The sequence below is a fragment of the Trichoplax adhaerens genome, genomic scaffold, assembly GCF_000150275.1.
Source record: "Trichoplax adhaerens TRIADscaffold_2 genomic scaffold, whole genome shotgun sequence".
Lineage (NCBI taxonomy): Eukaryota > Metazoa > Placozoa > Uniplacotomia > Trichoplacea > Trichoplacidae > Trichoplax > Trichoplax adhaerens.
This window is the reverse complement of record NW_002060944.1, coordinates 1814256-1838761: the sequence shown is the minus strand read 5'-3', so window position 1 is coordinate 1838761 and position 24506 is coordinate 1814256. Positions and strand designations below refer to the sequence as shown.

The 24506-nt window shown below is 33.0% G+C and overlaps 4 protein-coding genes across 4 annotated transcripts; 3 read left to right on the top strand and 1 right to left on the bottom strand.

Annotated features, from left to right (window-relative positions):
* Positions 1 to 1534: 1534 nt before the first annotated feature.
* TRIADDRAFT_21521 (uncharacterized protein) lies at positions 1535 to 2550 on the top strand (the record flags this gene model as incomplete). Its single annotated transcript, XM_002109768.1, has 6 exons — positions 1535 to 1581; positions 1662 to 1816; positions 1896 to 1973; positions 2060 to 2168; positions 2241 to 2310; positions 2371 to 2550. 6 exons carry the CDS (start codon positions 1535 to 1537, stop codon positions 2548 to 2550), a joined length of 639 nt encoding a protein of 212 aa, XP_002109804.1.
* Positions 2551 to 6630: 4080 nt separating this feature from the next.
* On the top strand, positions 6631 to 9662 carry TRIADDRAFT_12709 (uncharacterized protein; the record flags this gene model as incomplete). Its single annotated transcript, XM_002109767.1, has 8 exons — positions 6631 to 6848; positions 7027 to 7103; positions 8000 to 8165; positions 8240 to 8294; positions 8472 to 8698; positions 8779 to 9079; positions 9193 to 9382; positions 9547 to 9662. Coding segments are annotated over 8 exons (1350 nt in total), but the record flags the coding sequence as incomplete, so codon positions are not given.
* Positions 9663 to 10246: 584 nt separating this feature from the next.
* On the bottom strand, positions 10247 to 15619 carry TRIADDRAFT_53059 (uncharacterized protein; the record flags this gene model as incomplete). The annotated part of the gene is made up of 11 exons (XM_002109200.1): positions 10247 to 10273; positions 11487 to 11569; positions 12104 to 12158; positions 12269 to 12435; positions 12618 to 12785; positions 12887 to 12940; positions 13033 to 14211; positions 14436 to 14511; positions 14640 to 14695; positions 14911 to 14976; positions 15607 to 15619. The coding sequence occupies 11 exons, from the start codon at positions 15617 to 15619 to the stop codon at positions 10247 to 10249; spliced, it is 1944 nt and encodes a 647-aa protein (XP_002109236.1).
* Positions 15620 to 19224: 3605 nt separating this feature from the next.
* Positions 19225 to 21904, top strand: TRIADDRAFT_17444 (uncharacterized protein; the record flags this gene model as incomplete). Its single annotated transcript, XM_002109766.1, has 2 exons — positions 19225 to 19362; positions 21761 to 21904. Coding segments are annotated over 2 exons (282 nt in total), but the record flags the coding sequence as incomplete, so codon positions are not given.
* Positions 21905 to 24506: the final 2602 nt, after the last annotated feature.

The following is a 24506-nucleotide window of genomic DNA, read 5'->3' as shown; positions in this document are numbered from 1 at the left end:
ATAAATAACAGTATTAAAGGTAATGGGTATGCGTGTACTTAGGCGTAAACTTTGCCATGTTATATCTGTTCTTTAGTTCGGGATAGTTTTCGTATGACATTTGCGAGGGTAATTTACAGCAGTTTACAATACATTACATTCAGTGAGATATGAATAGTGGTATTTTTAGGGCAAGATGTTTAATTGCTATTGCCTATACAATGTAATATAAAAGTGACCGTAAAATTATAGTGTAGTTTGTTTGCAAGCTTTTAATTAACTGTAAATCATGATAAATTGTAGGTTATTTCAGACTAAAAAATCAGAAACATATTCCGATAATTCTGAGTCTAACTTTGACAATATTTGTTGCATGACAAATTAAGCCGAAACGATACCTAATAAGAACAGGAGCTTTAGCCTAATTAATAAGTTAGAAAAGGCATCTGGATTATCTTTGGATGGAAAGCGAAGGTTATTAAACTAGCTCATTATATGATCTTTCAGCATTTATTATCATTATTAAGCTCGTACTGTACTAGACCTAAAATATTAATGTAATTTTGGAAATTTAAATTAAGTATAGTATCAACAGAGTTGAAGAATGAATTGGATCAATTCGTTCGTTTATTATAGCGCACTTTGCAATAATACCTTGTATATAGTATAAATGTAATCAATATCAAATATCTGTGGAGATTGATATGACGGATTTTATAGCATGACGACCTCGAAAGCTGTGAAGAAGAACACTCCGGAACATAATAATTCTGTTGCTAGTAAGTTCTAATATTAAAATATTTATAAATTAATGTTTAGTAGGTTACGCTACGGAGGTATCTAGTATGCGAATGGTTGAAACAAGTTTCGCAGAAATTTAGATCATGTAATAGAGTAATTGCGTGTTCTTTTGATGCTACTCATTTAGAAAGTATTAGTCCGTATTAGTAGGTAAAATCGAATTCATTATTATTACAAAAGTATTTTGATATTTTATCATCAGTGGCATGAAAAATTATCCCATGTTTTAATCTTAGCTATATTGAGTTGTTATACTACCCTGTGCATTTATTTAATCTGTCGTAGTATTCCGTGAACAAAATTTTTTAATGTGCTGCTAATATTTTTCCAGCGGAAGCTATTGCTGCAAGTCGCCGTTTGCAAGAATTCTTGCGAAGTAACATTTGTGATTCTTCTGTATTCACCGAGGTTTTCCAGCAATATACAGTGTAAATATTATGTTTATCATCGAAATATTAAATTAAAATTCGAATGAAAGCATACCTTAAAACTTTAAAATCATTCTTCAAGTACAAGTACCAAGATAAAGGAAGACAGCTTAGGAATAGAACAAAAAAGTGAATTAATACAATCATTTTATCAGGTTACTAATTTTCTTAGCCCTATACAGTATTGTAATAATTTCGTATTCTTCCTTAGCGTTAGCGGAGGTGGATACAGTTAAAATAATCTTAGAAAGTAAGTTATGTCTAACTCTGAAGAATGTTTATAGAAACTTTTGGAACGATTCGAAGGACTACGTGATACATCTCTAATGATGGACAAGATCGAGAAATTTTTGACAGTTTCTCTTTATAAATAGTAAGAGTTCCCTAAGCATTTGTTGAAAATCTTTTGCCGTATGCCGTCACGAGAATTTATTGTGACTCCTATTTTCTTAGTTTGTATAACCAGAAAGACTCCGAAGATCAAATAAAAAATGATTTAATCAAAGAACGAATAGAAAGTTTCCAATGGATAACTTTGAGGCACCTCGAGTTAGAGGTCACTCTTGATAACGTGGAAGTAGCGACTCTACTAAGCAAAGCAATACAAGGTTCAATGATTTTCGTTTAATAAATCGTGTTAATTCAATTAATCAAATATAAATAAATAAATATAAATTTTTTCTACAGAAATATCTAGAATGCATTCAAGTTTGGCGCCTGAGGATAAGCTATCATGCAACACTAAATGTTGTCGTACGGTGATTTGTATCCTACGATTTGTGTTTCTTGCTGCATTTTACGAAATTTCGATAATTCGGTTGATGTGATATTTTTCCTTAACTAATTCAAAGCTATGCTTCAAGTATGCTCTGCAACGTCTGTTAATGCTGATGTATTTCTACCTGCGTTAATTTACGTTTTAATCAAAGCAAACCCGATAAATCTTCAATCTGATATTCAGTACGCATCTTAGCTGGCCTAATTGCTAATTTTTATGATAGCTGAATTAAACTCCATGTCTTTACGATTTAGATATATCATGCGATTTACGAACGCACTTAGACTTAATTCAGGCGAAGCGGGTTATTACTTTACAAACTTAGTAAGTTAACTTTCCCATATTGAAATTAAGGTCCTTATTTACGATTGTTTTCATTATTAGTGTTGTGCTGTAGCTTTTATTGATAACCTGCAAGCTGATCAATTATCAATGACAACAGAAGAGTTTGAAAGGTATTTCTCGGTTTTGTTATTACTATTACATGAAGTTAAAAACTGCCCGAATATCTTTTACTGCTTATTTTATGGCTCTGTCATTATTTTAATCGTCGTAGATATATGATTGGTATAGGAAGTGACGACGAAGATGTAACTTCTCCTGAAGTAGAAAGAATAAAAGTATGTCCTGTAAAAGCAGTTTTTAATTTGTAATGACTAGCATAGATACAGTTAGTAAATAAAAATATATATCTTGCATTTGCTTTCTGGTCAATTTAGGTAATAATGAATTAAGTTTATATTACCATATGATTTATACCTATAGAATGATGTTGGTATCATGACAGATTTGATTGAAAGACAGAAAAGTTTGAGGAAAGAATATTTAAAATTAGAAAAGCAATTACTGCTTTTTCAATCGAATACTTTAAAAAAGGTAAAGAAGCTGCCTAGGGATTATAAGACTTAATCTTTAAATTTAATGACTTACGTAGTTCATTTGCACTTTCCTTTATTGTTGATTAACATTATAACCTACTCCTATATTGGTTATATTAACGAAAGCGCTGTATAAAGTTAACGATATTGCATTCGTATTATAACATGAACTACAACATAAACATAAATAGAAATTCATTACATACAAAAGTGTAATACTTCGAACAAGATACAAACATGATGACACAGGACATTGAACAGCAAATTACGGTTATGGATGCTATTAATACAGTTTTATGAAATGAAAGTTTGGCTTTTCGTAATTTCTTCCTTTTTGTTAGCATATAACTGTACATTTTGTAGTGAGACCGAGATGGAAAACCTTGATTTCACGTAAGATATTCAATGATAAGTATCAACACCTTTACTCTCACAGATCCAAGCACTACTTGACGGTGAAAAAAATTAATTATTCCTGAGCAGTCCAGGTTGATGAAGATCTAAGGATATTATAATTGGTACGTATATATCCATAAGAGTAGATCACCATCGCAGCCCATTTTTCAACTAATTAGATCTTATAAAATTTTTATAAAATTGATAAAAATCGTGATTCTATACAAATTTTATGTACTATGCTTGTTTAAAAATTTGTTTATGTTATCGTTATTACGTCAATATTTTGCGCAATTATTCGAACACATTTTAAGTACTTTTAAACGGCCGTGCCGAATCTAACATAATGCCTTTTGTTGGATGATCTTTGCCTCATCGATTCATGCTGATAGCACTTTCTGCCGCATAGTTTAGCTAATAAAGATTCGGATTTCGGTTTTGGTTGCATAATTATTACCGGCCGCCTCTTAAAACGCCTAAGAATAGGAAAAAGCGAAATAATTCGTTAATATCATAGCAAATTTTACGAGATTATGTCATCATGCAACTTAGAAATTGCCAGTTTTGATAACGTCACTGATCGACATCATCTAGGATTAATTACTTTAGAAGAGTCAAATGCTATCTTAAATTGGAGATATTTTAGAATCTAAGATTATCGAGTTTTTATGGAGTGATGTCGTTGACTTTATGAATACCTAAGTTGTACATGCATATATGAAGGTTGATTCAGGAATGAGAAAGAGACAACATCATACTGTATTACTTAGTGTACTGATGTCATATGCTACTGTGCAAATCCATCTAAATTCTTTGATAGAGTGAATTCGGCGATAAAAATTAATTAAAAATATCTAAATTTAGGCTTGTATCTCCACTTTAGGTAATAATATTAGCGCCTGCTTGGAATTGACCTTGTGTAAATCCTTCTTTTACGGCTAGAATTCAATGATTTCGTTGATAATATTCTCAGACCATCAATAAGAACATCGGAGATAAGCATAGCGTATAAAATAATCACCGCAGCTATTGCTGCTGTTGTATCCAATACCATTTCAGAAATACAGGAAAGATACTTGTATGATATTGCATAAAATTTATGAAATACTGAAAATATTACTATAACAGCCTAGAATGTAAAATCTGTGTCAGATTGATGACGAGTTTATATCATTGTAAATTGCTTTAGTTTTGAAACTATATCTTAAGCACTGATACTGTTTTAATAAACAATGCAGTGATGCAATTAATTATTGGTGGATACTATTTAACCGAAAGTCACGTTTTTGCGGTAAGCGTTTTAAGTAAAACTGTGGTTTGTAATTTTAATTTATAGCCAGATCCATTTCACGTCGGATAACTATAAGTAGACTTTTAGTTAAAGCCTCAGCTAGGATTGATTCCAATGTTACTGCTTTTATCATATTCTAGTTGATTGTCTTTAGAAGTTTAATCCTAAAGTAAGAAAATTTCTGTATTAGAAGTTACATGCCTCATTTGAATGTAAGGATAAAGCATCTATTAATTAATATCAGCCCTCATACGCGTATATACAATTAAATAGGCAGTTATTATCATTACACTATAGTACTGTACCTCTGTAGAACGAATTTTAATAACATAGACGTGTATAATTTTAGTTAACCAGAGAGTCAAGGGTCCAGTTTATTAGGTAAAGGCGGCACGGATTTCGTACATGCCGTGACGTTACTCCAGTATAGATCAAATGCCATATTTTATAAGCGTTGCATATTAACAGGATACTGCATGGCCTACGGTATATTAATAGATCATATATTCGAATCTCATGAATAAGTGGAATATGAAACGGATACGGTAACTTTGTTCAAAGTATATAGAGAGGGCCTAAGAGGGTAAAAAAATTGTCGAGTTACACGATGCTTCGTCTACGTTTACGTTCATGCCTTGGTATAAATTTCTTTGTCTTTGTTTGCCATATACTGTACTATATGGTACCGTACTTAATTTACAATATTTTATCGATCATACTATTCTACACAATTACAGCATATTAACAATTTGATTGAATGAATTATAGTCTCCTGTAATAAATGCTGGACAAGCCTGTTTTATAATGATATGCTCTTTTAAAAATACACTATGTGCACAATTGTGTATGTACACTGTGCAGTACTGTGCAGTGATGGCAATATCCGAATTTAGGATTAACAATGGGATTGGTCACATTTACGTAGTTTGTCAATGAATAAATAAATAAAACATTCAATTATTGTCATGGTGAGCATTGTTACGAGCTAGCAGGTGCAAATGGAAGGTGATTCCTAGAATTACAGTACAGTACTGTACCGTACTGTGAGTGATATTTCTGCACCAACAATGATCATGACACTGATTGGTATTTCTTGAGTAGAACTTTATGTCGAGTTCATTGGTATTTAGTGGGCTCAGTAAACGGTAGCACCTTTTTAGCAAGGACTTCCGTCTCTTTAGAAATATCTTTTTTTAATATACTGTTATACTGTACATGCTCAGCATGTTTATTTTCTCTTTAGATAAAGAAAAAGGAAAAACTAGGACTTAAACTAATGCAAAAATACCGTATTTACACCAACATGTGAGCTAGCGGGCTGAATTTTTTGTATACTGTACAGTACAGTACAGTACAGTATTCAACTATCTACTCAAGAATAGTTAAGGCATACAGTACTGTACAGTACAGTACAGTACAGTATTCATACTGTAGTTATAATGTACTGTACAGTACAGTACTGTGCTGTACCGTATACTGTGCACTGTTTGCAGTACTGTACAGTACTGTACTGTAGTATTTACTAATTCTTTCGGATTTTTAGATGGAAAAGTACTGTACAGTACTGTACTGTACACTGTACTTTACGCCATTAGTTTTTGGAGTATCTTCCTTAACTCTACAGTATGTACTGTACAGTACAGTACGCGAAATGATTCAATAAAAAACTTCATTAGTTACAGTACTGTACAGTACTGTATGTGCTTCAAATCCAGCAGCGGACTAAGTACTGTACAGTACAGTACTGTACTGTACTGTACTCCGATATGAAAATTTCATTGTCTTGTACAGTACAGTACGGTAATGTAATTTATTTATTTTACATTTTTAGTGATAAAAAGGTTCAGGAAAACACTTTATCGGGTGAATTTTTATTAAAGCTGATCCTCATTTAAGGTCAGCTTCTAACTGGATTACGTTTTTAATGATCACTGAATCAATTAGCTTTTAACCGTACGTTTTGATACAAGGTATAAAGTAAAGTCAGTAAACCGTTTAAAAATAAAAATTATACAGTATATCATTGGAACACTTTAATGAAAAAGAAATAAAATGTCGATATCTTTACTACGCGGTATTGGATGGTATCCAGTGTATGTTTTGGTCGTGCTCCTTTTGACGTACCTTCTTAATCAATTAGATCGCTATGCGATCGGTGTAACGTCAATGTATATTGCACAGGATATGCATTGGGGAGATAAAGACTGCTTATTGAATATGTCGTATAGTATCGCAGAAGTTGGAAACACGTCGTGTACAATTAACAGAACGCTCCCTGTTGCAGAAGCAGAAGCGATGTAAGTTTCTCTTGACTGTTAGTTACTTGCGGTTTATACAGTATTTATAATCATATAATACAAGAAGATTTAAATTAATGTTAAAAATATGATATTTGTTATGAATAATGAAATATGATGAAACATCTATGGATCGGGAATCGATTCCGAGTAGATGTCATGAAATTATCTCCCCTAGTGGTTACCGCGTTTGCAAATACGACTTTAACGGACAAGGAGAATTGTATCAACTCCTAGCTGGACCAGTTTTTATAGGTAATGCACAAGAATTTACTGTAATTAACGCTAACTGCAACACACTAGTTAGCCCTGCAGTTATTTCGGATTGGCATATTACATTATCAAATTTATGGCACTGCACGGCACCAATTTAGTCGCTAGATAAAATGTACTATGTCGATTATGTAAAGTTTGACTCCATCGCAAGGAATCGGCTATACAGTTACACATTTCAATATCAGAACGAAACGGTGACAAACGAGTGATTAAACCGTATTAGATAGATCTATGACTTCCTTATCTTAATAATATAATATACATAAATGAAATATTACTGTGTACTGCAATAATGTGAGATCGATAGTATACTGTACTTGTTGTAAAACGCTGTAGTAAAGTAGCAAGTATATCAAGCGCATCAAACGAAGTTACAGATAGCCAAGCTCAAGGTAAAATTAAGCAGATTAATGATTCACATTTAGTCTGCTAATGAAAAATACACTAAAATCATGGACTTGATCCCTTGTTTAAGCCCGTTGTCATCATTACCCAGAAACTAGGCATAATACATTTTCATTGCATACGCTTGAACACTGCGCTAGTATAATACAAAGATATAGCAGCTATCGCATCGTGCAATTACAGTAAAGGTTATGCAAGTAGATTAGTGATAAAATCAATTTATAGCGTTACCTATCGAGATACTTAGAAACCGTTACGGTGATGACACAGGATGTAATATACAGTAGGACAATTTACCGCTGTAGTGACTTGAAGATTTTAGTTCTTCAATGACTAAAAATTCTTAAGCAGAGGAAGTAGATGGCTACTTTATTAAGTCTGTTACAATTTAAAGTTTTATCTAGTTGTAGCTAATTTTGAGTTATAAAGATTATTGAAATAATGATGAGACGCTATCTCTTGTTTCAAAGTAATTTACACTATTTCTGGAATTCCTCTTGGAATTGCGGCTGATGTAACTAGCCGGCGAAACCTATTGGCGATTTGTTTACTTTTTTGGAGTGTGATGACCTTCCTAACAGGATTTTCGAAACATTATTGGCAACTTCTTTTATTAAGATTCGGTGTAGGAATCGGGTAAGTAAGATGATATTCTTTCTATGTTGGAAGTATTATTATACTTACATTTTGATCTTGTCATGATCCTATAGTGAAGCAGGCTGTACACCATTCGCTACAAGCCTAATTGCCGATTATTTTCCTGTGGTAAGGGAGTATACTGTAGTTTGTATTAATCTGTAAGGCGGAACTATTAAGTCGTAATAACTGAACCTTATAATATTATATGTGACTAGTGAATTCTTTTTTACCGTATTAAATACGCATGCAGTGTATACAGGTATATTAATTTGTAACAACTCCTGTTTTCAATTAACTCAATAGAATTTACGTGCTTCTGCCATTGGTATTTATAACTGGGGGATTTATACTGGCTACGGTATATCATATGCATTGGGCGATTTTGTTGTTAGAGCAAATATCATAAATCAAGGATGGAGATGGGTTTACTGGCTGGCCTCTATCCCTGGTGTTTTGATATTCTTATTGCTTATATTTACCGTCAAAGAGCCGGCTAGGCGAAACGAAATTAGCGACAGCCCAAGATTTACGTGGGAAAGGCTGAGACTAGGCGTGTATTAATGTTTTATTTAAGTTTAAGTGGAGTAGAATATCTCTTACCAGATTTCAGATATTGCGTTAATACTTATACATGCGGTTATTTGTTTGTAGCATTACAACCGTTCGCAGATCGAACGCTGCTGATGCTCATCCTTGCTGGCTCAGTTAGAAATGCTGGGGGATATGTATGGGCATACAATACGAAGCCATATTTCAACAAGTACTACCCGCGTGTTGTAGTCGCAGACTTTCTAACTTGGATTCCTTTAATTGGTGGTTCTGCAGGAGCATTTTTTGGTGGATTCATTTCTGATCGGTTGGTCGGTTCTCGGGGACTTAGCGCACGTCTGTGGGTTCTAATTATGAGCCAGGTAGCTTTAATGGATAACGTCAAACAAATCTTCAATTGATATAATGTATCTCGAGGTGATAAATTTTTGTTTGTCAAGAATTCGATGACAGCCTTCTCACTTTTGTGTTTTAGGCTGTAGCTTCACCATTCGCTCTCTTAACTCTACTTTTACCGCCTCCCTGGGCTTTTATTGCCCTTATACCTAGTAATATTATTGGTGAAATGTGGATTGGCGTTACCCTAGCAGTTATAGTTGAGGTGGTGCCAAGTAATATTCGTACGGTAGCAGTAGCCATTTACCTTTTCATCATTACTAATATTGGTAAGTAGTTTTTAGTCATTTCTCCGAATAATAATGTAAAGAGTAGCATAAAATTAAGAATGAGTTTTCTTTTGGCATAAAATAGTAAAAGAATGATATTCTTTTGTCCGTATGATCTCGTTTCAACTCGTGTAGGCACTAATGTACAGATATGTTTTGTGTAGGTGGACTAATGCCCTTACTGATTCCCCCTATTGCTACAAGCACAAGTTTGAGGACGGCTCTGATACTACTATTTCCAGGGCTCTATCTGCTCAGCTCTGGGTTATTTTTTATTACCTATTTGACCTACAAAACTAAGCAAAGCATACGTATGACCACTGTAATAAATGCTGAAGATGAAGAACCTTTAATTAAAGGTAGGTGTATTAATTTATAAATTTGTATTGCTTATGTCTTTAGAAATAGTGAACGTTTTTACTAGTGTAATTCTAATATTTTATCTACGTACTTCTAATAATAATTATGATCATTAGGTCCTGACGGTACAGATAGCGTGGATGAGATAAACGGAAATCAAGCCATAGCTTGAAACACCCAATGTTATAAATATTGTTACGGTGCATCACACTTGATAACGATGTCATTCTGGGTTACTTTACAATGCGAAAACCTTTTCAGAAGATCGATGATTGCAAGATATTGTGTATGTGTTCAGTATTACTGTAATACTGAGAGATAAGATTTTCTATATCCAAATTTTATTTACAAGACTGTAATGTTTGGATTGCAGCAATTTTGATTGGTTGATGGTTTATTATATTAATAACTGTAAATAATTCTATTCTTCACGTTATCATGCAATTATAATTATTTTTAAAGGGTTACTGATGTCTTACTTGAGCAACTTTTATGTAACCCTGCCTAAACTTGATCATAAAGGCGAGATACCTATAGAATTATAAATATAGAACAGAAACCAGTAAGCTACTAAATGATCGATAAAAATTCGAATCAGTACAGTACTATGAATTACCGAAATGATATTGGTAGCATATCTTTTCGCGGTATATAAGCACTATTAAATTAAACTTTAAAGTAAGTTTTAATCTAAAAGCTATGGGCAAACAGCATTAATACTGTAATATCCGGGACAGTTCTTAGGGATTGCCTTCAAACGATGCAAAACTGTTTGATTCGCTATTAAACGAGATCTTTGATAATTTAAGATTAATAAATTATGTAATGACTTTGCAATGTCTCACAGTTGAAGATCATGCCTGATCGGTATTACGTGTTAAGAATATATGATTTTATACCGATGTTAATGTTGTTTCCTTATACAGTAACCACACTATCAATAGCGAGAAAAGTTAGTATGTCTAACGACTATTTCCAGTGACTTTACGTTGGATATATTTTGTTGTACGGTAATTATCATCCAAGATTGCATGATCAGTCACAGATCATATTTAAATTTAGCACGCTAAAATTTGGACCTAACCGTAATAGAAGGCAAACTGTTATCAATGAGTGAGTGCTATTTGAACTTAAATAATAATTTTCATGATCTTCAGCTCAGAGCAGCAGAATAGATATAATATGATGTTACACATGATACAGTTTAGTAAAGGCATCATGGAAAAGAGCTTGTACTGTAATATATATATACACCTTTAGTCAAGAATAGAAGAGCAATGCATAAAACAGCATTTTCTGTAATAGCTAATTGTTTAGAAATGCTTTGTTCACAGTAACCAAGTGATCTAATCTGAATTGACCTTAGGAATCATAAGGCCTATCCATATTTACGAACTGTTAGTAAAACTGGCTAAGTTTCTTATCATGCTCATACATTCAACATCAATAACGTCATCACGGTGCAATTATTGACTAAGTTAATAATTTGTATTAAGTGTAGTACGAATGGTATTTTATACCGCAGCAATTTCTATTTGTAGGTATCATGAGTTGCTTCTTCCGTCCATAATACCATAAATTAGCATTTACAGTTAAAACAAACAACAAATTCCGGGAACGCATCAATTGTCGCTACATTATTACACATCTTTTCAACTAAAGTTAGTGTAATAGAAATGAAATTCACCGAAACCATCTACTATTTTTTGTATTGTAAGTTGAAGTACCCGTAAAAGTTACTTACGGCTAAAATATAGTGTTTTATGTTAGAGTGACGAGTCATACGAAATCCATCATAGAGTCGGCTATTAAATGCCTCAATCATTTCTAAATTAATAATAGATATTAAAGTAAACATCCTTATGCTTACCAGAGCGAAGTAGAGCGTTACATTAATATTAGAAACAGTATAAAATTACGCGTCCAGATCATATACCGAAAGCGTGTAAACATTTGTTGGCTTCCCATGAATCAATACGATCTCAGAAAATTGATTAGGCAATATTATATAATATACATCTATGTATATTTGATTTTATATGTATTACACTGGGTAGAATTTCGGTATTTCATTAATACCAAAGGTAAAAAGAACATAAAATTATTTTCATAAATATACAACGAAATCTTTATCCTTGAATTCACTTTTTCGAGATACAGTGGTTAGGCAAATTATTCGTGGCCTTAATACGCTCTAACCAAGATAATGCCATACTGAGTTGAAAAGTTCCAAGTTATCAGTTTAATTCATGCATCAGTTCGTGCAAATCGTCTCTATAAGACTCTAACAAAATAGATAAGCGAGATAAGATAACTTCAGAAAGATGAAATACATCGAATATGTATAACTCTTATCGTTACCTCTTTGAAAGTCGCAGCTTATGCCGTCGGTTATAGTTTCTAAATCAAATTCCGCCTGGTTGAGAGGTAAAAGTTTATCCATTCTAAGTTATTGCATACTATGAAATCTTCTTACTATATTAATAACCGGTTAACTTTTATTTATATATACGATAGGTGAATTACCTCATTATCATAAATTTCGTCATTAGATAAAGTAAAAGATGCTGCATTCGTTGTAGAACACTGATTATTTTCTGCATTAAAGTCAACTTGAATTGAATCCTGATTTGAGTGAAACTCCCGAGCAGCAATTACGTCTTTAGGTACATTTTCATTGTAATTGAAACTTCCTAAATGCAATCAAAGCAACATGAATCGTTTAGGTTATAACTATAATTTAATATGCGTGATTAATTCCGAAGTAAAGTGAATACGGTAGTATTTCCGCAAATATAAAGCAAGGTGCACTTATGATATAGAACTACGGGGGGGGGGGGACGATTCTAAGTACCGTTATTAATATGAGTATTACCCTCAAGATTTGGCTGCACAATTGTATCTCGATGTAATTGATTCAGATAGTTATCAGACAATGTATTCTTGAAAAATAAAGGTAACACCTCGGATCGATCTAAAGGCGATGGTTGTGAATTATCACCAGCTGAGGTATTAATTATTTCATGAAGCTTGGATGAATTTCCTAGTTGGAAGCAAAGGCTGTCTTATTTCCATACTAATGCAACTAAGCTGAATGTATAATACATTTCGCAAGCGCAAAAAATAAAAATAGGAATCTCTTACCGTGTTGATTATGGCTTTGCTTTGCAACTTGCAATAAATTGATATCTGTTCCATCTGTCGTAATCATTAATGAGGTTAAAATAGTGGTAGCAAAATAATACAATCTTGCGGAAAATAGATATTTTATATTTATGAAAGAGAATTACCAGCTACTCCTACAGACGTTTTTAGTTCTGCAATTCTTTGAGTAACATTGTTATGCCAATTAGGAGATAAAATTGCTGAAGATTGAAGTGAGATTTCAACTGGCGCTTGTGTCTTAATACTAGAGCAAGATTGTGCCTTTTTTAACTTTGGCTTTTCATTTGTAAATATAATTTTTGCTTGATGATCTTTAATTAGTGTACCTTGCGCAAAGTGATATTTTAACTCTTTCTGATTTTTCTTTTGGCCTTTTTTGCCTCTTGATCGAGACGTGTGATTCATCTGGCCATTTTCTTGAGTGTGAGTTATTTTACGCGTATGTAGATCACCTGACGAGGCTCTAGAGACTAATGTATTGGATCTGTTGTTGACATGAGCGTTAGTGTGGCATTGAGAAAATTCAGAAAATTGATTGATACTGTCAAGAGTTACATTAGTAGCCTTAGATGGATTATGTATTGACTGATTCGATAAAGTTACAGTTTCAGCGTTATTTGGGGAGTGTCTTACGTAATAATTAGCGTTAGAGGTGATTATAGGATTAGAAAGATCATCGCGATTAGAAAATGATCTTGGCCGTTGGCACAAAATAACGTTACTGTCATTATGGTGACGATGATCCATTGTAGAATAAGTGCTATCAAAGGAGGATATGCTTAAGGATTGCTGAGATGGAGGAGATTCACCAATACCAACATACTGTGAATTAGAGGAGGGGATATTTCCTACATTGATAGTCGAAATTTGGTTTCTTAAATTAGACATCACAGATCTATCAATACCAACACAGCCATGTTCAGATGGACCTGTAGACAACTGTGTATTACTATTCTCATTTAAATCTGATTCTGGATATGGCACATCTGGAGTTACAATCAGTCTATCGTGAGGATTGTTAACAGGATTTTGTTCGATTTCAGAAAAGTCGGAAAATGGTGATGATCGAAAAGATTCTGAGGTATCGAAATTTTCGTCACGTCCAATGTTCTGTAATTTGTTTGATTGGGAGTCAGGGCATGAATTGATATGCAAGTTGTTTAAAAATTCAGGTTGTAAGATATTGTCCTCGATAAGTTTATCAGGTGTTGGTCGGTTTCTGATGAAGCTTTTCAGTTCATTGACTATTTGTAACCTTTTTAATTTTTTACTGTTAGCTTGTAACGTTGGATCAATCCTACCGGCTAATAAAAATGAATATATTTACATAAATACACATATAATCACCAAAATATATTTCTTGAAGCATAATAGATTAAGGTCTAGAAGATTACGAGATGGCTACGAGATCCAAAATTAACGAAGGTATCACATACTGCAATTTGCAATGATACGGTAATACTATCAGGATATGACAGTAATACCTGTTAAAAATTCATTATTTAACCGAAATAGACATTGAACGTACATTCTAATATGTTTCTCTGCATTAAGTCTTTCTTCTGTGGTCTGTTGCTAATCCTCCTATTCAAAGTATCTTTTGTCTAAGAATCCACGATTAAAAATTATACCGTAGGAATCAGTATGTATGTAAGAAGAGATCAGATATTCTTTTCGCATAATAAAGTTATAACAATAGAAAATCAGTAAAGATTAAGGAAAAGAACCATACTTTCATTAGCTGTAACTTCCTAGCAGCTACAAATACTGATCCGCTGGTTCCGCGAGCTTACAGATTGTAGGAAATATACAATAAAGTTAAAAAGTTATACAAAATTTTTCGATCTCTGTTGTATCATCCAGTATTTAGACCATTTTGGTTCAAACTATTTTAAGTAGGTGGAATGTCAAGATTACAAGGGAAAACAGGACAAAAACTTGAGAAATCAAGCCGAAAATTAATCTCTCTTATCAAGTTTAGTTTAAAGACTACTAGTACTTACGAGGTATTATTCCATGTTCAACCAAGTTATTATGTGGTTGTCTATCGCGCAAACGTTGATCTAAATCTAAATATTAATTTAGATGGTAATGATTAATTTATGATTATAAATTCGCAGAATGCTAGATAGTAGCCTACAGTACAGTACTGCTCTATCATTCTGTGCACTTCTTTAAAAACTTGCATTATGCATATTATTGAAAGTTACTTTAAGTTAGCGTTAAACGTACGAATGAATTTTAAAATGATCATTATAAGATCTTAGCTCTTATTGAGCATGGTTGATAATAACTACTTTAGAATACTAAAGTAAACACCAATAGTAAAATCAGTAGACGATCCGTAGGAAGAACTAATACTGTACAATCAAATTTCCCATTAGTAAGTCCGTTATCTCCATTACAGACTCTCTAGCCATGGATTCAATGTTACGATATACGTACATTACTGTATATGAAGAATTTTTGGAAAGATTATGTGAGAAAGAGTTTTCAAATCTAAAGTAAAATCGATCTATATTACATGGATAGGACATAATTAGCGAATAATAGTTCTTTGAAGGTAAATACAACAATGTTAATAATACAATACTGTACAAAAAAAGACGATAAACACGAGTGATCATGAATCATCGTTGTTTCGATTTAGTCCTATATTTTACGTCTTAATAAAATTAAGACGTAAGATTAGGACGTACGCCAACTTGCCATGATAAAACTACTGCATGCTTTGTAAAGGGCACAGCATACGAGTCACATTCTGATACGAATATTTGGATGTTCATCTACACTTTACAGTTCTATTGTATACAGCACGTTTTGCTTAATTAATTAAAGAAATGTACATAACTAAAAAATAGCAGACTAGGGATGAGGCACTACGTGTTCATACTGTATTACATTAACGATCTGGCTCAGTATAGCTCTGGGAAAGCATGATTTATTAAAATAAAAATAAGTATCATATAACAACAGACACATCATCAGCTATTAAGTTACTTGTATCAGCCAGAAAAAATATTAACCCTTCAAATAAAGTAGCAATTTACTGGCATGTATCTTACGAAATCACCAATTGTTACTCTAGTAAGAACCGTTTGGGCAATTAGCATTTATAAGCTGATTTTAATAATTTCGCCAGGTGTTTAACATTGATATTATCTAAATGCACTCAACTTAGTTAATGAAGATCAGTAGTAAGCGATCGAAACAAGGCGTGGTTGTCTGAAACAATCTTGCAGTATTTATATCAGAAAATAAAATTTTTATTTTTCTAGTCATGCCTGCCATGAGTACGTTTGTAGTTAATTAACTCGAATACTACAGTACACAAAACTATACAATCTAAGCGCACATGGTAAGTCTGTATAAGTCGTTAAATACATGCCAATAGGATAAAATATTGCCATTCCTTATCAAGAAATCTATCTTTATCAATTATAATCATTCAAACGTAACGAATGCAGGTACTCCTGTCTACAGAGAAAAGTTCTATCATCCTTATTTTTACGAACTTGTAAGTTGTAATATGAATAGACGTGCAATGAATATCGTTACTACAGTACTTTCAAAATGTACCTTTGAATGGAGTTAGTCAAATTAATAACGAATGTAAATTTACTTTATAATAAAAAAGGCCACCCTCTATTTTCGCTCAATTTAAAGTTATTAAACAATGAGTCATACGAGTTACTGAATTGCCTTCTTATTAAAAAAGAATCGTAGGTTACCTGTACGATTTTAGTTTAGTTTTTCTATGTTTTACAGTATCTATCGGAGTGTGAGTGCTGAACAGTGAACAATACTGTAATACTTTGTTCATAGTGCTTGGCTAGTTCAGCAAGTCTAGATAGAACGTTATTCTACTTAAGTTTATTCATTTAGATCGTAAGTATCGTGAAGGAAGTATTGCAGCAATTTCGATCTTTCCTGATGTTACAGCACAGCAGCATACTTTCGCCATGATACACCTGTACCACTGTACTGCAGTCGCACTAGTCTGCACCGCGTATACAGTAATTATTTATTATAGTATACCCACCCCTATGTACTGTATACAGTATACAATATGTATGTACTATACTGTATCAATATTAATTACAATTTAAAATTAGAGTATTGCATAATATACTTGCCATGTCGAACTTGATCAAAATTGTTCTTGCTTGAAGGCTGGCACTGATTTGATGTTCCTTGACAACCTTCGGGTGAAACATATTGGTTGATGTTCTCATTCACGTCATAGCTACTGAAATATGAGAAACTCATATTCTCTACTGTACTGTACAGCAACTTGAACTCTTGGTGCGACTTTGATACTTTAGTAAAGCACGGATATTGCTTTGGGCCGAGTTACTGTTGACTTGCTGATGTGTTCTTAATTAATTAAACAGTTTAAAAAGCTAAGACGATAGGACTCGAATCTTGCAAGCTGATTCCGCCTGAGTTTAAGTGAAATTTTGCCGAATTTATTATCACCATGCCCGGATTACTTCGAAAATCTGCTTATCAGCTTTCTAAAAGAAGACCAAATCAAATCACGGGGATCATTGCTAAGTACGGTATGTGCAGTACTGTAAAGTACACCGTACAGTATACTGTGTCATACTGTATGAAACAGGGACTACAGTAGTGTACAGTACAGTACAGTATTAAATGATCGAGATGAACAGAAAGCAATTTTTGTTACTGCACAGTATACTGTGTCATACTGTACTGTATGAAACAGGGACTACTGTACTGTACTGTACAGTATTAAATGATCGACATAACGGAAAGAAATTTTTCTCGACGCATGTACAGTACTGTACTACTAGTACACTGTACGGTACTGTACACCGTACTTTTTTGCAATAATAGTGATTAGTGTACTGTACACTGTACAGTACCGTACTGTAGCACTCGCTCGTGAGAACTTAAAATACAGTAAGTTAATACTGTAGAGTGCAGTACAGTACACTGATACTGTACAGTATCAGATTGACACACGTACTGTACAGTACAGTACTGTACTGTACTGTACTGTACAGTACAGTACTATACTGTAGACTTTTGTGATATACTGTACAGTACTACTGTATAGTCTTTTACAGTAAAATGTAAAAGATATTCATAACACTAACTGTACAGTACTGTACAGTACCGTACAGGTGTAAGGTACTGTGCACTAGGACTGTTTCAGGAGTATTTTAATTTACAGTTAATTAATAATTAATTAATTAATTTAACCGTTTCAATGCAAAGTGACTGAGGGAGGGGGGGAATACTTTTGTGAAGAAGATCTTAGAAATCCCTGGCCTGACAGTACTCTTGATAACAAATGAACTATAGCTAGCTTTTTCTTTTATCTCTATGAAGTGAACTCCCATATTATTACATATTATTATTATTTTTAGCAACCAAGGCTGTAACTGCATAATATTTTGTCGAAAATTTCAGCCAATCACATGCTTGCTTACTGTTGATGACTTTGTTGCTATGTGCAACGAGTGACGTCGATATTTTGCATTAGAAACTTGGCAATCTTTATTTTTATTATTATTATTATTATCTTTAACTACGAGATCATTGTTTTGTAAACTTATTTCAATATCCTAACTTTGGTAAATTTCTCTTAGTATCGAAGTATCGTTATCTCGGCAAGGTTGATCATCGAAGTACAAGCAGCATTCAGAAAGCGCCGTAATTATTGGCTTAAACACTATTTCACGACTACTGTACACTTGTACTGAACTTTTAATGTTGAATTGTAGTTATAGTGCTTTTTATATCTTACTACTGAATTAAACGTTCACGGTGCTGAAAAGTGATCAAAGAGACGTGCGTTAGGGATAAGTACATATTGGTACTGATTATAGCCGAAAGGTATCTTACGGTTAATACAATCGTGATTATCTTCCATTTATAAATAGTAAATGCCTAACTTATTAATAGTCACAAACTAATTCAGTCTATGCATTTTGCTCTAACAGTAGGGGGAAAAAAAGATGGCATGCTTACTAACGTTCGCAAATAACAAAGTTGCTACTGAGTTAGCGGCTCAAAAATTAGCTGAAAATTGGAAGGCTCGAAACCCAGACGAATGTAGTGAAACTAGCACATCGCCAGTACTTGAAAATCTTGATGACAGTTTAACAAGTTTAAATTGGTTACAGAATATGAATATTAATTTAGAGCAATCTACTGAGAAATCAAGTATTACCAGTGAATCACCAACCCAAGATCAAACGAAGTCGAATGTCTCTAGCAGTAATTGTGAGATAAAGGAGCAAGAAAGTAAAACTCAAGAGATCGATTACAAGACAGATACAAATCATAAACCACCATATTCTTATGCTACCTTAATATGTATGGCAATGAAAGAATCTAAGAAATCTAAAATTACACTAAGTGCTATTTATAATTGGATAAGAGAAAACTTCATGTATTATCGCATCGCAGACCCAAGTTGGCAGGTAGGAAGTAACTGTAAATATCTCTTCTGATATTCGCAACACGGTACTATAATTACTTAAAATTTTACGGTAACGATAACGCGGGCGAATACTATATGTCGTAGTATGATTGTAATACCCGTATAAGGACTTTGCTTAATAGCAAGTATGTTTATTTTTGATCCACAACATAAGGCCAAATAATGTATATTTGACCAGTAATACACTAACATCTTTAGGCCTTGGCTGTTAGTAAGTATCTTCGCCATCATTGCTGTTATAACCTTTAATCAAATGCAAGCGTACTATAAATGGCGTAGCAAAACAAAGCATCACTATCGAGAATTTTATTTTTTATTTCTTCCGCATACACATTTCTACTCAGCCCACAATTTTGTCCATGAATTTAACAACTACTGTACAGACTTGAGTTAAATTAATTGTTATTTTAGAGAACCCTTTTATTAATGCGTCACACATGACAGTAGTCGTTAACCTTTCTCTACTGGTGCCACATCTTCTCGTAACGGACTAACTATCGAATTTAGTTTTGGTTAATGTAACTTCCCCTCCCCGCCCCTCTACTCCTTCAGTCTCTCGATGTTCGATACTGTACAGTTAATCGATTTACTACTATTAATTGCAGCTTTAATTTACAATAGTGGTCCAGGAATTTTAAAGCGATTATAACTGTTCGTATTAAAATTTATTTGCCATACATCTTCTTAATGTTCCTCTTCGCATACTTTATTCCTTCAGAGGCCATTCACTAACTAGTAACTACTATACAGTCACTACACCGCCTTTGCAGTATAGTCTGTCATAACAATACATCGTAGAAGAAATGCCCTTTGTCATAATCAAGTAACAAAGACAGCACTATTAATTGATTACATTACATTACTGAGAATGAAGACGGAATAGCAGATTGCACGAATAGTCATTTAATACTACAATAATTAGCGGTACGGTAAAATTAAAAATTGCAGGTAAAAATTTTGTTTTACATTAAACTGCTACTGCACGGTTGATATCCTGTTATCTCTAAAAAAGTTCATTACTTCATTACTGTATTCTTTCAACAACTTATTTTATTCTAAAAGAAGTAGTTGCCTTTCAATGTGTAATATATAGAGTTCAGTAAAATGTATTAAGATCTACTCCCTGTCAGAATTACTCACAGCGTTAATAAAAGGATTTGACTGAGGTTCCCGTAACGATCGATCGTTCGTAATCGTTAGCTTAATTCTTTTATTATGGTAAAAATAGTTTAGTGCTAAATCTTGACGTAATGACGTGGCCAATAATATATATATATATATATGACAGATATGTAACATATTCGTATACTGAAATAAGTATAGAGTTAACTAATTTTTCTCCTAACTTATAGAAAGTGAAAACCATTAATCGGGTTTCTAATTAAAAATTTGATCATAAATATCTACATATTATCTCAATATCGTACAACTCTATAGCTGTACTTTGCATTTGAATTTAAATTTTAAGTTATACACTATAACGCAAGGCTTATAGTTTTCACTTAGCCAGACCATTACTACTACTGTAAAACCACGTTTATCGCTATGTTATCATTCTCTAGAAAATATTCGGTCCTAAAATTAGTTCGCCCTCTAAATTCTTAAGGATCGAAAATATTGTTCATCTATGTTCACTTCATATCTTGACTCCGTAATTGGAATTGGAATACAGTAATTGTGTACTGGATTGGCGAAAAGAACATCGATGCGATCAAAAATCCTAATTTCTACTGTTTGTACTTGCTACGCATTGTACATTAGAGCATTAGTCCAAGCTAGTTAATACTACATACTATAAATAGATATGTTTAATTTTTAAAATTTAGTGTTGCTGCAGATAGGAACGACTCTTTCACGGTGAATATGCACACTTGCACATGGAAGACGTGATCAGCATTATTTCAAATTTATCGTATCAAGTATTTTCGGTCCTTTAAATTCTCGTATGGATTTATGTGCCAAATTTTAGAATCGAGGCATTATTTCGTTAATCCATTTCTGAAGTACTTTTGGCTAGAAAATTCATTTATTTTTTGTACTATCGAAAGGCTGTATACCAAATTTAAGGTCTAAGCACTATATAAGGGTATTTTGAAAATAGGTATAGGTTTAGATAAGTGCGTGGTACACAGTATAACTACTGGGGCTGTAATTATTGCATTGTTATGCGACAAAATTATTACGAACGCAGATATTAAGGCACTTATAATTAACATTAACGCTTAATAGAATAGGATAGAATATATTCATTGTACAATACTTAAAGTAAATTTTTCTAGTACAGTTTTCGTCTATCGTCTAATGATATCATTAAAAATTGAGTATGAAAACGATGAATAACTGTTAATATTTCTACTATTTCTCTATTGTTATTGTAGAATTCCATTCGCCATAATTTATCATTGAATAAATGCTTTACTAAAGTTCCAAGAAAAAAGGATGAACCGGGCAAAGGAGGGTTTTGGAAAATAGATCCAGCACACGCAGACATGTTCGTAGATGGTATATTTAGAAAGAGGCGGAGTTGTAAGGAAAATAAAAATAGTAACCAAATCAAGAAAAAATTTCGGTCTTTGTCGCATAATAATGGGGATCGTGATGAAGACGTTACGTCTAAAAAGCAATCTTTCGTTCTGAAAACTTCAGATAATGCTACTGAAGAATCAACAGGTGACTTTGATCAATCAAGACAATTCCTGGAGTAAATAAGAGGAAAAACAAACAGCAACGTTTGCACAGAAATGATGATAAGAAAGTTAAAAACCATCGCCACATTCGTTATCAAGGCCGTAACGGCAGTAGTGTTCGTTGCGATAACAAGCACGACTTTGATAGTTGCGATACAGATGATCATCAGAGCAAGAAAAAGTCCAACTTGATGTACAATAAGAAGCGTAAAATTATAAATGATGGCAAACATAAGAAAAAGATCAAATCTAAGCGGAACCACAGAAATGATCAGCAAAGTTCAGAAACTAGGTTACGCGAGGAAGGTGGCGAAACAATCTTGGATGATATTTTAGATCGCAGTTTTAACTGGGATGCTTTCCTTGATCAGGGTACCACGTTATCATGTGATAGCTTATCACCGGATTGTAGCAGTCACGAAAGTGTTGATCCCAGCTTATTTAACATTTCTAGTATGTCAGATTTTCAGCTTAGCCCACCAATGTCACATTCAAATTGTTGTGATGATGAATTTACCCCAGAGGATTACATCCCAGAGATTTTACCAAACGACGATCCTGATGTGGAATTGATGGTTCGCGGGTTCTCTTGTTTCCCTAGTTCCCTAGACAGTTGTAGTGACCCATTGCTTGGCGCTGGTGTTAACCAAGACTTTCAGGAACATCAAAAGTCAGCTCAAGTGAATTTTAATGAATTGTTAACCGATCCATGGTCTGAAACTAAGGATGGATCAGATTTATTTCAGAATAGTAGTGATATTCGAACAATCAATTCTGTTGTTTTATTATAAGTGTACCACTAATCATGAATGTTTAGTATAATAGTTGAATTAACGTTAAGTTTCATTGAGACTATCGCCTTATTTGAATACGATATTTATTACATTACATATGTGATTATATTCATATTTCTCGGAAATCATGATATTTTCGAAATCATCTGATTGATTCTATTAATTAAGTTTCATCATTTTAAGTGGCTATGTAGTCGTTTTATTTTTTAATTTAATACGAACGAACTGAAGGATTAATAGTTTGTTTAATGCAGATATATATAAATCATTACATTTTTACATATTACAAAAGTTCTAAAGTAAGGACGACAATCATGGCGTTATACCTTTACTCGCAATAGCTTACTTTAATTAATTTGATCTTAATATTGCTTCACCAAAGACATTTAAGTAATCCCTTAAAATGCTTATAAATATTAACTGCAGTAACTGACATGAGTAAAGGTATAGAATGACTCTTTAGAGCTGGCTCAACTAAATCTATTGATTGGTTTTGTATTAATATAACTGAATTACTGACTGCCACTTGTATAGCGCAAGTGGTTATAATAATTTTAGAAATGAAAACGATCTATATAGTAGTTACGCAATGCTACTATAAATTAATGTTTCTTATTTATTTCCTAAATATCTTGGAACAATAGTCGTAAGATGACTCAAGAGTCATCTTGTAAAATGCATTAGCCTTACGTATATATATTAAATCCATCATTAAATATTTGATGTCTACTTACGCTATTACTATAATAATCTGAATCAGCACTAGTAAGTGCTGGATGTGTAAGTTCGAATAGATACCATGATATTTAATAAATAAACTATATTCTGCTTGTACTGTATTAGGATCTGAAATCCAGTTTACTTGATTGTTTTAGCTAAAGGATATCTTATTAGCACTTTATTGCTATCCAAATTATACTTTGGATGAAGTATCCAACTTACAGCTGTATGCTGGATACAAAATAGTACAATAGCTTCAAGTAATGTTATAGATTATACTAAATAATACTTGCTCGCTCATACGTGCATGCAATTTGTTTTGTAGCTTATAGATTCAGTGTCGATCTAGTATAATGGAAGTTGCTGTATCTTCCAGGCTTTAATTGAAAACTTATCAATCTAAATGATAAGTACTTGCAATGTAACTACTGTACTCCTACATGAGTGAGTTACATATTACTTTCATATAGCTCCGGCCAAAGGTTCTTATAATCCTTTGATCTGGCATATAGTGAGAATTGGTGCAAGACTGTTGGGGCGTAATAAATTTTAATTTTGTCAAATTAAAGCAGATTATTTTAGCAGTTCATTAATTGCTGTTCTAACAACTTGGATCTTAATTTCATACATTTAAAATCAAGTATGAGCGAGGCGATTTAATCTATCATTATTTATTAATCCTGGTGAGAATAGTGAGAGAGATCTGTATCAAAAATTATCGTGTCGCCTGACGGTCTTTGATTATAGTCAATATTACATTAATACATTTACCTATAAAGCTTTTAAGCCACATATTTATATGCTGCACATTACATGAAAGAAATGGGGATTATTCATTACGAAATGCTTATATAAATCAAACGACTACCTGTAAGTTACTAGCAATTGTAGACGAATGAATTCTATTCCTAAAAATCAGTTCT